Source organism: Poecile atricapillus, chromosome 8 (genome assembly GCF_030490865.1).
Source record: "Poecile atricapillus isolate bPoeAtr1 chromosome 8, bPoeAtr1.hap1, whole genome shotgun sequence".
Lineage (NCBI taxonomy): Eukaryota > Metazoa > Chordata > Aves > Passeriformes > Paridae > Poecile > Poecile atricapillus.
In genome coordinates, this window is record NC_081256.1 from 26,342,242 (window position 1) to 26,356,451 (window position 14,210).

General features: G+C 48.8%; 1 protein-coding gene across 1 annotated transcript in view; it reads left to right on the forward strand.

Moving 5' to 3' along the window:
* PLCH1 (phospholipase C eta 1) overlaps nt 1-14,210 on the forward strand; it is a 58,114-nt gene that overhangs the window by 4,178 nt on the left and 39,726 nt on the right. Inside the window, exon 2 of the mRNA XM_058843960.1 lies at nt 6,122-6,233. Coding sequence (XP_058699943.1) covers nt 6,155-6,233 — 79 coding nt within the window. The 5' untranslated portion in view covers nt 6,122-6,154. The remainder of the gene's footprint in view (nt 1-6,121; nt 6,234-14,210) is intronic.

Consider the following 14,210-nt stretch of genomic DNA (forward strand, 5'->3'; position numbering starts at 1 on the left):
CCCTGGGAATTTGTCCTCCAGCAAAACTGGATGCAGTCAGGGTTGGGCTGAGCCCCTGCCTTCACCTGGTGAGCGATGCAAGATGTGTTTAGTGCTCTACTGGGGGAATAGCCAAATGACCAGATTTAACCAAATAAACTTTTTTAAAAATCGGCATTTTCAAAAATTCTCATCTATCTAAGAGCATGCAAGTGCAGTATCTGCATCCCAAACTCTGTTGTGACCTTTGAGATCTCTGAATTCTGAGTTTCCAGTAGCTCCCAGGGAAATCCACAGGATGTGTTTCTTTGCTCCCGTTCTGGCTTGCCCCTTCTGGCACCTTTGCTGCCAGCGTGGTGCCAGCACAGCTGTTCTGGCCTCATATCATGTTTGATTAGGGAACTCCTCTGTCAGAAAAATAAACCAAGCAAAAATCTCCACTTTTGTTCCTCCAGACAAGTTCCTAGAGAAACAAGAAAAAGATCCCATACTGGATTGTTTTGTTTTCTATTGCCAAGCTTTGTTGATGTTTTTCCATGCTGGTAATATTTATGGTTAAATATTTGCTGTCAAAAGGGAGTATAACTTTGAGGGTATTTTTTATGCTTTTTGTTTTATACAAGATGCTTTAACTCTGGAAAGTAGCCATACATTAATGACATAGTAATACCATAGGTAGGTAAAACTTTGTTTTGTAAGTATGAAAATTATATAAATTTGTTGGAAAAAATATCTTTTTGTGTCAGCAATATGGAACTTCCATCTTATGTGCCTTGCCTATTCTGCCTGGCTCCCTTTGGCAATGTTTATGCAAGTTATTTTGAGTGAATGTTGATATTTGATGCTGATTAAAGTGGAGATTCGCACAGATGATGTGTGGAACCCTTAGAGCCTGGCTTGTGTGACAATTAAATCTAAATCTGCATGAATTTAGGCCAGCTTAAATGCTTAGCAATATTTGGGTGACTGTTAGTGGCTTAGCGGAATAAGAAGCCCAAGACTGCAGATGGGTTAATGCCCCATGGAATATTGTCATATTAGGGTTTTATAATCTCTTCAGATTCGTTTTTTTTAGGTCTAACTATGGCTAAGCTTTTCATCCAAGAACTTCTTTGGTTTGTGGATACTGTTTTCAAAAAATCCAGCCCATGTTGTGCGGAACTGGTGCTTGAGGGTTGTTCCACCGGAGTTGTCACTTTGGTTAGAAAGTAAAAACATAGACGGGGAAGTTCCTGTTGATGGTTACAGATTAACTAGGAGAGAACCTGCAGCATATTTTAATATGGTCCAGGGAAGGGAAGGTGGTGAGGGCATAAAGTTTGCTGGTTGCATGTTGTGGTGTGAACAGAAATGCAAATGACTTCTCTCCCTCTGGTCATTCATTACCTGTTATTTCGAATATCAGTGTACCAAAGGGCTGGGCTCTGGGGAGCATGTCCTGGAGAAGTGTCTCAGTGCTCTGCAGTGTGTTTGCCAAGCTGCTGAGTGCTGATGGCAGCTTGGGAAATGATGTAGAGCTTGATGTGGAACATTTCTTTATCGAGCTAAGAAACTGTGGAAAAACCCAGCGATCCCCTCTGGGCAGCCCCTGCTCAGCTCCTGAGAAGTGAATCTCTTGCTTACTCTCAAACTGAAGATAAAGCACCTCACTTCCTCCCTTCTAATAACACTGAAGGTTTGTTGTGAAGCTGAATTGCTTAGGTTTTCAATACCACTTCAGGATTCTCCAGGGAAAGTTCAAAGTAGTATTTGTCCTTTGGTGTTTATTTTCTGTTTGCAGAGACTGGGAGGGAGCTGCCCACACGAGATGGTGTCATCAGAGATGCTGCATGCCCCCACCACAATCCCAGCTGCCACACTAAAGCCCAGCCTTTCTCTCTGGGCTCTATTCCTGCTGCTTAGTGCCAGCCAGATGGTCTGTCCTCCCTCCCATACTGAGATCTCTAAAGCTCATCAGAGGGCTCTGGCCATAGCTGGGGCCAATACAGCATCATTTCCATCACAGCATTATTTCCACCCCACACTTGGGGTGGCCTCTGTGTGACTGGATTGCTCTTCTCATTTCTTACCCTTTTAAAAATTAATATTATTATTTTGTTATACTTTTCCTTTATGTCAATTGTAGAGCCCAGTATCTCGGAACTATTTTTCATGCTAAAATGTGTCATTAATGGACACAAGCTTCTAAAATCAGTAGCCTGCTCAATATTCAGTGTTTTCTGGCCTTTCCTTCAGTTACCAGGAGCATGAACTTCATACACCGTTTGGGGCTAAGAGAAGGAATCAGTTTTTAGTAAGTCACACTTCCCACGTGTGTTCACTGGGTAGATATGGGCTCTGAAACTGCTGAAAGCGGAGCTGTGGTTTTGTCTGAGGGAAGTGCTGGTGTCCTGCAGACCTGCCCTGCCATCAGGAACGATCCCTGGTCCTGGAGCTGTGGTTTTGTCCAAGGGAAGTGCTGGTGTCTGCTTTTGGGAAGGATCCCTGGTGCCTGATGGAGTCACTGCTGTTACCTGTGCAGGTGCTCCAGGCACCAGCAGGTGAGAGGGGGCATGCTCAGCACTCTCAGCCCCTGAACTGCCTCAGTGTGCTGCTCTGTGCCCGGGCTCAGACCCTTTCCTGGCTGTGTGCTTATTCCCTCTCCACACTGGGTACCTGCTCAGAGTCCAGGTTAACTGCTGCAGATAAACATTTGGATTGTGCTGCTGCAGAACAGTTCTGTGCTGAACCTTTCCAGCAGCCCGAGCTGAGAACGTTTCACTGAGCGTGGCTCAGTCTGCAGCTGCTGGTAACAGCGCTGTGGTTCCCTGGAATGAGGGAATTCCTGGCTTCCCAGGACACCACACGGGGGTTTTCTGTGTGAGAGGGGAAACTGCAGAATATGGTGAGACACGTGGGGTCAGATGTTGTTCTTGGTGCTGAGCCTCTTGCCGTGAGAAGCATCTCTCCCAGCCCAGGCAGGGCATGTGTGTCCTCTGCTGCATTCACACACCTTACACATCCATTCCCACAGCTCCCAGAATCACATACTTCATTCAGCATGTATAGAATGAAACCTTCCTTGTGAGGAGTTTACCCACTTTCTGATAACAAAGAGAATCATATTTGTCCATCTAATCTGTCTGTATCTGCACTGTTTATTCATGCATGCACACATGAATATGTCAGTTAACTTATTCCTTGCATCAAACTTTGAGCAATATCAACTTACTTCTATTAATAATAAGCAATATCAGTTTACTTCCATTAATAACTTGAGCAGTATCATTTTCCTTCCATTAATAACTCTCTTGTAAAGTACAGCTCTGTACAACTAATCAAAGCTCTTTGGAAAAGTGTCTCTCATGGAACACAGTGCTCAAAGCACTGAAATAAGGCAGCTGACAGGTTTAATGGAAATTAATTAACTAAAATAGTTCTCTCAAGGTGCTGTGTTTCTGCACGGCACATATTGGACTCCTTGCTCAACTTCCAGATTAAAAGACTTTCTCCAGATCCAAAGTAGGTGGATTCCTGACACGCTGCAGTAGCATCTCTGCTCTCAGGTAGTGAAGCACCGATTGTTTTACCCTTTGCAATGAATGTGGCAGGCTCAGGGCTAAGCCTGCAGGAATTTTGCTTATTGTGAAAAATGATACCCCAAGCTGAGAAACGTGCAGAGTGGAAAAGTGAGGAGTGTTTTTAACTCTTTCTGAATTGGCTGCTTTATCAAGCTGGTTTTGAACTCGGATTTATATCTTGTCAGGATTTTGGTAACTTTTTTGCCAAAATAGTTTTGTTGTTACAGTCCTAATTAAAGTTAATTATATGCACATGGGCACCTTTTACTCTAATAGTTTATGTGCATAAAATAAGTGATACAGGTACAGCCTGCATTTTAGTCGGTGGCATTGACAGAATGTTCTTTTTCTCCTGTATTGAAATGATGCAAATTTGTGTACAGTTAAGTTCCTAAGTGTGTGTTCCCTTGAGACGATGGTATTTGGCCCAAGCGTGGTGTTGGTTGGGATTCTGTTTGCTTTTTTTTTTGCACTCAGATAACTTTGAGGACTATCCAAACAACTGCTGGTGTTTCTTGGGAAGGTTTTCTTGTAGGATGTTTGTGTCAGCTGATGCAACCCCTTCGGGAGTCTGCCTTCATCCCTGATGTGCCCGGGAGAACCTTTGTTCCAAGGGGCCACCGTGGTGTGGGAGAAGCCTTTGTGCAAGAACAAAGGAGGATTGTATCAGCCGTGGCCGTGAGAGGGAGGGGAGGGGGCTCAGGAGTTCTTTCAGAGGCACTGCAGGGATGTATTGACAGCCGCATTTCCCTGTAAATCTCCCCTGTGATACGGGTTCTGTGTGGGAGCTGGGCTGGAGATAAGATCTGCTTTTATTGTGTGCAGATTCTTAGTGCTGAATATTTGATACAGTTTCCTTAATTAAAACACGATACCTCTCGTACTTCTGTAGCCTAAAGCAAAGAGCCTGGCAGTGGGCTGGACTGTGGTGTTGTTCCTGTGCTTTAAAAGTAACTAACAGCTTGTGTCTTACTAATTTAGGCTGGAAGAGTGGCCTTAGTGCGGGCTATAAGGAAAGCTGGTGGCTGGCCAAAAGGGCAGGAAATATAGAAGATGAGGCCTGGCAAAGGTAGTGGGTATTGCTGCTCGGGTTCCAAAGCTTGGTAAAACATGCCTTTAGTGTAAACAGTACACAGGCCATACCCTAAATACACCCCCCAGGGCAGCCTGGGCACGTTTTAAGAGGGAGCAAACCACAAACGGGTGTTTGTGGCTCCCACCTGCAGCAGAGCATCCAGACATCCCTGCTCTCCCCAGTGAGAGGCAAATCCCACTGTGCAGCCACAGCCTCGGGGCAGGAGCAGAGCACGGGTGTCAGAGCCTGGGGGTCTCTAACGCTTCCAAATCAACAGAAACATTGACACCGAGGCACGAGTTTATGGCTGCATGGGGAAAGGGGAGAAGTTCTCCAGGTTCTTCTGTTCCCTTCTTAGCTGAGCGCGGTGGCTGCACCCCAGGAAATGATTGTAGCTAAATCGGTCATTAAGGATCAGAAGAGTCCCATTGGCTGGGGTTTCAGATGATTTGTTGTCCTTTTTGTTTTGAATGAAATGGATCTGTGTCCCTCAGCAGAGCTGCAGGCCAAGCACTTCATGTGCTGTGGTGCTTGGTTCGGGGGTGGGTTTGTTACTAAGGCCCCCTGGCAGCAGCTCTAGGAGGAGATTTGGGTGGCACTGTCCTTACATCCTGCTAGAATTGCTTGGATAAAGACAGTTGGAGCTGTTCGTGCCAAGTGTGGGCGAGCGAGCAGCTGGGGTGACCAGAGTGAAGGTGGGAGGGAGATAAAATGGGAGACCAAAGTGGGCTTGTAACAGGAAGGGGTGTCTGGATTGCTGAAACCAGACCCTGAACTTCATAAAATAGCAAAGGGAGAAGGAGGATCCAGTGAAAGGATTTGGTGTCAGCACAGGAGATTAAGAATTCCATAGCTTCAAAGAAGTACAAAATGCTGTGTGTCTGCCTGTAACCATCAGTGTTCATTTTGGGGGGCTGATGTAACTCAAAGTGCCTGTCCATGGACAAATTCATCCCAAGGGCCACAGAGCAGTGTCTGCCAAGGGCACAGGGGCCCCGTGTACTCATAACTCTGCTCTGGTCTCAAAATCAGGGGGTGATTACCTTTGAGTCACCTTTTAAATTACTATAACCTTCACTTGGGGAGGATTTATAGTTTTGTGGTGTTGTCAGATCTGTCTGTAGCCTGTTAAATGTGGGACAGCATCAGTGAATGGATTAAATTGATTGTCTCTGCAGGCCCACAGTGGCCTGTGGTGGCGGGGGGGGTGAGGGTGGCAGAGGTGACAGAGGTGCCATTGCTCTCTGCAGCACCATGGGAGCTGCTGGCTGGTGGCACCGGTGTGGCACAGCCCTGGCTCCGTCCAGGCCAAGTGTCCGTGCCCTCTGCCCGGGTGTCCGTGGAGATGGGCACGTTTGGAGAGCGAAGAACTACATTGGCTGTCATCTTTGTGTGAAACCAGTGGAGCGTTTTGCATAAAGGGCTCAAATATCTACGGTGCTTGCAGTAGCTGGGGGCATTTTTTGTACAGGAAAGTCGCAGTTACCCATTGCCGTTTCCCTTGCAGAGGCTTTGATGGTGAGCGGGAAGCTGCCTGACGATGAGTTACTGGAGTCTGGACAAGAAGAGCTGCCTGCAGTACTGCCGGCACTTCCTAGCGGATAACGGCGTGTTCCACGGTGAGTCCCGGAGCTGTTGTGCGGCTCTGGCTCGGTGCTGCTGCTGCCGGCGGCCGCTCCGGAGCTGTTGTGCGGCTCTGGCTCGGTGCTGCTGCTGCCGGCGGCCCCTCCGGAGCCGCGCGGGGCTCGGGGGGAGCGCGGGGAGGGCACGGCGGGGCCGCCAGGGGGCGCTCCGGGACCGCCGCCCCCGGTACCGGCTCCGACCGATCCTCATCCCGGTACCGGCTCTGACCGATCCTCATCCCGGTACCGGCTCTGACCGATCCTCATCCCGGTACCGGCTCTGACCGATCCCCCCGGTACCGGCTCCGACCGCTCCCTGCTCCGGTACCGGCTCTGACCGATCCTCATCCCGGTACCGGCTCCGACCGCTCCCTGCTCCGGTACCGGCTCCGACCGATCCCCCTGGTACCGGCTCCGACCGATCCCTGCTCCGGTACCGGCTCTGACCGATCCCCCCGGTACCGGCTCCGACCGATCCCCCCCCCGGTACTGGCTCCGACCGATCCTCATCCCGGTACCGGCTCCGACCGCTCCTCATCCCGGTACCGGCTCTGACCGATCCCTGCTCCGGTACCGGCTCCAACCGCTCCCTGCTCCGGTACCGGCTCCGACCACTCCCCCCTCCGGTACCGGCTCCGACCGCTCCCTGCTCCGGTACCGGCTCCGACCGATCCTCATCCCGGTACCGGCTCTGACCGATCCCCCCGGTACCGGCTCCGACCGATCCCCCCGGTACCGGCTCCGACCGCTCCCTGCTCCGGTACCGGCTCCGACCGATCCCCCCGGTACCGGCTCCGACCGATCCCCCCTCCGGTACCGGCTCTGACCGATCCTCATCCCGGTACCGGCTCTGACCGATCCCCCCGGTACCGGCTCTGACCGATCCCTGCTCCAGTACCGGCTCTGACCGATCCCCCTCCCGGTACCGGCTCCGACCGCTCCCTGCTCCGGTACCGGCTCTGACCGCTCCCTGCTCCGGTACCGGCTCTGACCGCTCCCTGCTCCGGTACCGGCTCTGACCGATCCCCCCGGTACCGGCTCCGACCGCTCCCCCCGGTACCGGCTCCGACCGATCCCCCCGGTACCGGCTCTGACCGATCCCCCCGGTACCGGCTCCGACCGATCCCCCCGGTACCGGCTCTGACCGATCCCCCCGGTACCGGCTCCGACCGCTCCCTGCTCCGGTACCGGCTCCGACCGATCCCCCCGGTACCAGCTCTGACCGATCCCCCCGGTACCGGCTCTGACCGATCCCCCTCAGTACCGGCTCCGACCGCTCCCTGCCACCCCGGTACCGGCTCCAACTGATCCCCCCTCCGGTACCGGCTCTGACCGATCCCTCCCGGTACCGGCTCCGACCGATCCCCCCGGTACCGGCTCCGACCGATCCCCCTCAGTACCAGCTCCAACCAATCCTCCTCGGTAACACCAATTCCCCCCCTCAGTCCCACGGATCTCCCCTGGTCCTGGGTCCCACCGATCCCCCCGGTGCTGCCGGTGCTGGACACAGCCAGGTCCGACTGATCCCCCGGTACTGGACCTGCGGCAGCCCTGGGCAGGCAGTGGGGGCTGACCCCGGGGCAGGCAGAGCTGAGTTCTGAGATCTTGTATTCTTTATTCCCTTTGAGGTCAGTAATTAGAAACCATCACTTTAGGGCAGAATTATGGCACTACTAATAATAGCAGCACGGAATGGCTATGAATTAAAGATAGAAATACTTGTCTCATTCAAAGCAAAGGTATTTTTTTCCCCTAGAGAACATACAGCTCCATTTTCAGTGTGTTTGTCAGGGATGGAGAGGTTTGCAGCCCAACCAAACTCTATCTGCATTTTTGTCATCGTGGTTATGTCACCATCAATGAAGTTAATGGCTTAGTGGGAGAATTAATCATTTGTCAGTCTGTGAATCTTCCTAATAAAAGCCAGTTCAGAGAGAGCCCCATTTTTCCCTGTACTGTTTTTTTTCCTTGCCCACGAGCACTTCTGGTTCTATTTGGGACACCAGAAGAATGTTAATAACTTTCTGTAAGTAAGTCTGACAGTGGTGTTGTCACATTAATTCATGTGTGCTGCACTCGGGACTTGTGTTAGAGGGAAAGTGCTGTCATCTCCAGGCAGAACCATTCTGCTTCTCCACTGGAATGGATTCATTCCTGGGATTTATCAGGCCCCTCGTGTGGTCCCACTGGTTTGGTGGGATCATGTTCCTGCAGAGCTCCTCTGCCCTTGTGGAAGGGATGTGTTCACCCAGGTGTCCCTGAGCACTGTGGCAGATTTTTGGGAGATGCCTGTTAATCCCTGCTCTCCCCAGGCAGCTCCCTGCTCTCCTGCACCAGTGTGTGACTGCAACAGTTACAGGGATGTGTATTTGCAGCTCTGCTATTCCAGACAGTGAAAGAAGAGTCTGGCCCATGCTCTGTGACCTGAGGTGGTGTTTCAGCACAGAGCAGCACCATGTCTTTATCCTGCTAATGGTGCAGAGGCTGGATAATGATCCATCAGCACAGAGTCCAGTAATCCACGAGCAGCTATTGAGGGATGAGTCTGCAAAGTGATAATCATCTACAGCCCAAGGCATAATTAGCAGGAATCCTAGACCAGAAAGATTTCCTGGCCTAATTTATTTATCTTTGATTGATGACCAGATAAGATGAACTATTTTTCCCTGACAGAATCCATCAGGGCTTCCCATTTGTCTCCTTTAACCTAAGCAACTGCAGAGCCAGTTCCTTTCCCTCTGGGTGTACGGAGGGGCTGAACCCTGCCCTGGACAGTGGCAGAGGTGACAGTGCCACACATGGTGTAAGGATGTGTGCATGTCCCAGGAATTAGCGTGGTGTTCTGGTGCTCCACAGGAGCTGCTTCCTCCAGGGCTGTGCTGGTAATTCAGGCTGCTCACATCATCCAAGTGCACAGTTCAGTGGCATCAGGGCTGTCTGGAGTGATTGTCTGGAGCTCAACTGCTGCAGCTGGGGTAAAAATATCCCCTAGGGCCAGCTGGTGCTCTTAGAAAGAGTAGGAGTATCCTTTAGAAGGGCTGGAAGTGTCTGCAGAGGGGCACAAGAGGAATTTTGCTGCCCAGCTCTGCTCATCTCTGGTGTTTCCTTCACACCCTGTGGGACCTGCATTGCTCTAAGCACCTGGGCAGATGGGGTTCCATTTGTTGGCCTGCTGAGGAGTTCAAATGCAAGAACTCATGGACTGCACTAATAAAAATGCTGAAGCTCTGTGTCTATTGGGAGTGGTTTGACTGTTTTGTGTAAAAAACCAAAAAAACCAAAGGCTGACTGAAAACCACCAACGAAACCCCAAACAAACCCAAACCTCCCCAAAGAAACCAAAAGGAAAAAAGGCTCAGCTTGCAGCAGAAACAGCGAGCTGAGGCTGCAGCCCTGTTGCAGTGCAGTGCCCTGCAGCAGGGGGACAGAATTTGGAGTGTTCAGGAGTAGGATGAAGGTGTTGGTGCCACAAGGCCCAGCCTCATGCAGTTCTGGGCATCGGTGTTTGAGCAGGGGGAGCTCAGGAACAGGGTACAGAAGTGGAGATGAGATGAGTCAGGGTTGTTTAGCTTGGGAAATCAAAGATTGACAGGGGATGTGACTGCTGGCCCTGAGTCCATTGTAAAGGGAAAGCTCAGGGAGGAAAAGGCTTAATTGAACTGATAGGGGGAAATTGGCACAAGAGAAAGTTGAAAATTGTCCACGAGTGTATGAAACAGGCTTGGGAAAAACTAAAGTACTTAGAGTGGGAGACTAACAAGTTTTGGAAAAATTGTTACAGCATTGTATTTGTGCTCTTGCTCTGAAGTTGTAAATGTGATTATATTCCCCCAATGTATTGACTAGTGGGAAATAAGGCTGGAAAACTATCTGTGGTCCCAAATCAATTCCTGTGTCCAGTGAACTTCAGCTACAAACAGCAGTGCTCCCACTGCATTCAGGAGAATGCTGCTGTGCGTGGATCAGGCTGCTCTCTGCTGGGTTTTAATGGTGCTTTGAGACACTTGCATGTTGTTAGACAAGATGAAGTATTGATACACATGTGTGGGGCTTTCCACGTGGCTCTGACGGGTTTTCTCTAAATAATGACTGAGATTTGTGTGTGTAATGAAGTACTGTGTGCATCCACATTGCCTAAGGCTCTCTCATCATTTTATAATTTTATTAGGAAAAGCTGCTAATGGCTGCATTTGCAGGATATTAAAATTCTTATCTGTTTATGTCTGAAATTTTTGGTTACAGAAGTGGAGGTTGCTGCTGTGCCTTGTACTCTGGGGAGTCTTATCTGCCCAGAAGCAAAACCGTCAGTTTTCTTCAGCAGCAGCAGCAGTGAGATAGAGCAGTGTGTGCACACAGAGAATAACAGACCAGACACAGGGGCTGGGGGTGAGCTGTTTTAACAGTTTCTGCAGAACAGAGAAGACAAGCAATTAGAATGTTTGGAATAGCCTTGAGGATTTGATGAACCCACTTTCCTTTCTGTCCTCTTGCAAGCAGTTCCAAAATACAAAGTACAGTATCCCTCTAGGCTTGGAAGGAGGGGTTTCTTTGTTTGTTTTTTTTTCCAGGGGTTTTAAGCTGTAAATATGCATCATGTTTTGTTTGTTTGCTGGCAGCAACAACGTAGGAATGGCTGTGCTGTCAGAGCAAACATCCATTTAATTTTGCTACTAGATGGTCTATACTTCCTAGAAGGATAAAGGGAAAAAAACCCCAAATTGTACAGAGCAGCCCTTCCTGTGGCTCCCAGTGCCTCCCAGTCAGCAAGGCAAGTACCTCCCCAGCCAAAACTGCATCTAGATAACTGCAGTTTTTATCATTGCATCTGATAGTTTTATATTTTCCTGTAAGATTTTTGGAATTCATTTATGCTTGTGACAGTCTGTGGGAATTAACCCCCAAACTGGTGGTGGCTGGTGTGAACCCTGTGGTTGGAGGGAGGCAGGAATTCCGGCTGTCAGGGATGGAGCAGGTTGTGTTGTGCTGTTGTTTCACCTTGGAAAGGGAATTGCTTGGAAGGAGTGAGTGGGTCTGAGCCCGACAGGTGACACAGGTCCTTATGTTGGGCACATCCTGATGAGGAAACCACAGAGAACCTCTCCTTGCTTCAGTGAACTTGGACTTCTGTGCCCAATGAGAACATAAAATACCTTCTGTTCTCCTTTTCTATGCAGTCAAATGGACTATTTTGGTTATTGGAGCACAAGAGTTTTGGGGGAGCAGTCCTAGAGCTTTGCCAGATTGCACAAATCCTTCAGGCCTGATGTTTGCTGATGGGCAGTGCTGTATAATTAGTTCTGCTGAAGCCTCGTGCAAGGCTGGGGGCACAGCTACAGATGCCAGATGTGGGCTGCAGGATTCAGCCTTTTATCTCCAGAGTCGCTTCAGCTGGAGTTTCATAATGATGCTGGGAAAGCACAACTTAGGAGTGCAGGAATTTGTGTTTGGGTTCATATTCCAATTTATGTGAAATATCCACAGTTCATTCCTCAGAACAAACAGATGTAAATGAAAACGTGTTTGCAAGAAGAGCCTTAAGGAATTAATGTATTAAGGTCCACTTAGATTTAAAAAGGGCCTAAAATGCCTGAAGAAACTCTCTCTACTTTGTCTGCCTCTGGATCCATCCTTCATTGAAAGGAGAAGCCTCATGGGGGATCTGTCTCCAGACAGTATTTCAGGTAGTTGTGTTCTAATGCCAGGTACTTTTCCCCTTCCATTTTTGTGTCTTCCTCAGCTTTCCATAGAACGATGCCTTCATTAACGATAAATGAGTCGATAAATCTTTAATCTGATAAAAATGACAAGTTTTCCATGTAGCTGATACAAAGTTTTATTCACAGCTGGCTGGCTGACTTTTCACAAGGAGATTGTCTCACAGTTCAGATCTAAGATTACACTTGGAAGATGATTATGAAGATGTTGTTATCTCCTTATTTCATTATCTATTCCCTGTAAGAGGTGTTAGTTCTCTAATCAGCTTTTCTTGCTCTTTAGTAGAATTAGGCTTTGTACTGGTTTCCAGCTATTTTGACAGTGATAAAGGAAAACCCAATGAGCTAGAAAATGAACCTTCCTCTGATGCTGTAATTTCCAAACTGTTAGTTAAATCATATTCTCATTTATTGGAAAATGGATATTTTGCAGTAGAACTTGCAGGGCTGTGTCTCTCTCTGGTAATCTGAGCCTCGTGAGGTGTGGGCAGAAAACCTAAGTGGGAAAAACAGGTGTGGAGGTGAGGCTGTTACTTTTCCTGCCAGACCTTAGCTCCGGACTGTGCAATACCCATGGGACAGCAGTGATGGCTGAAAGGATCTTGTCTTATGGTGGTCATTGATGTCAATCAATTACTGATAAAGGAAAATGAGTTTTTTGTTCAGAAAGCTTGTTTGTCACCATCACCTCTGGGAGTGTTAGAACTGTGTGTCCTGTGGCTCTGCAGAGCATTCCCAGCAGGAGCCTGTGACCCCTGGGAGCGAGGGAAAAGCCAGGCAAACTGACAGGGATTAAATGCAAAACCTGGCTTGACACTGAGCAGTTGTCATGGGGATTGATTTCTCTTTTTTCTTTTTTTTTTTTTTAATTTTGGAAGTTGAATAAACCTACAGATCTTCTTTTACCATTTGGCATATGTCAACTGAATTATATAACATCTTCATTTGTTTGCTGAAATGTTTTTCTAACCTATATAACATGCTTGAATTTCTAAAGTCATGTAGCATTTAAACATGCCTGGTTTTAAAAGGAAGTCTATTTTGGAGACAAAACAATGAAGAATGTATTGGTGATTGTGTAAGGTTTCTTACAGAGCAGCTGTGGTGTTGAAGGTGCTTGTGTATAGCTCATCTTATAACTAACAGAACAGTAGGAGTGTAATTTGCATTTAACACATTATCAAGTGCAATCTGATATATCAATAATTAAACTGTACAGCAGTGACAGTTTCTTTTTTGTTGCTGAATTGCAGCTATAGCACATCATTTCACTGTCCATGCACTGTTAACTGTCCAGAGGCTTCAGAGTGGTGATTTCAGCCATGAACGTGGTGAGCTGAGCTGGGAACCAGAGCTGGGGTAACGCTTCCCTCGCTCTGCCTGGCAATGGGTGACACTCAGAGTGGGACTTGTGCCACTTCTGCCATCCCAGCCTGGCAGTGCCATTGGAGCCACAGCTCAGAGCAGCCAAGAGATCCTGCAGTGGCTCTGGGCTCTTGTTTCACGTTCCAGGGTGCTGGACACAGTCCATGGATACCCTGCAGAGTGCTGGGCTCTGTCCTGGGGGCTGTGGGAAGGCTCTCTGTGCTAGCAGCAGCTAAGAAATGACTTCTCAGCAAGTAAAACATGTCAGCTCCACTTGGATCTTGTCTCCCATCAACTGAAGTTCTGCAGGCATGTGGGACTATAACGGGTGGGTTTTATTGAGTGGCTTTTTTATTTGTTTTCCTCCTCTGTCAGGTTGTTGCTCTTGTAACTTTTTCCTGGCCTGTGCTAGACAAATTCTGTCTCTCTGTTGCTGTCACAATGTTTGGGAATACAGCTGAGAATTCCTTTGGTGTGCTGATGTAAATGTCACAGTGGAAGAGTCAGCTGAAGACAGAATTAGAAAATGCAATAAATGAAAGATGCGAGGCATTTATGTGGAGCTTACTTAATTCTTGCTGTGCTTTCCAGCCCAGTGAGCCCCTGGGCTCCGTTGTAAGGAAGTGCAGTTTATGCAAGTGTGAATGCTTCTGTCCATTGTTTTTCCTGTAAAGCCCCTGACTTCAGGGACGCCTGTAAGCAGCCCAGGGTTTTGCCAGGGGCACGGGGGTTTCTGTAGCTGCTGGGAGAGTTGGTGCTCAGCATCTCCCGGGGGACTCCTGCTCCTCGGGCACTGAACCGCTCAGGGATGCAGAGCCCGAGCGAGCGCAGCTGGCCTGAGCCTGCAGGGTGGCTGTTCCCTGGCTTAGGGACAGTGGGACACGGCCGGAGGAGG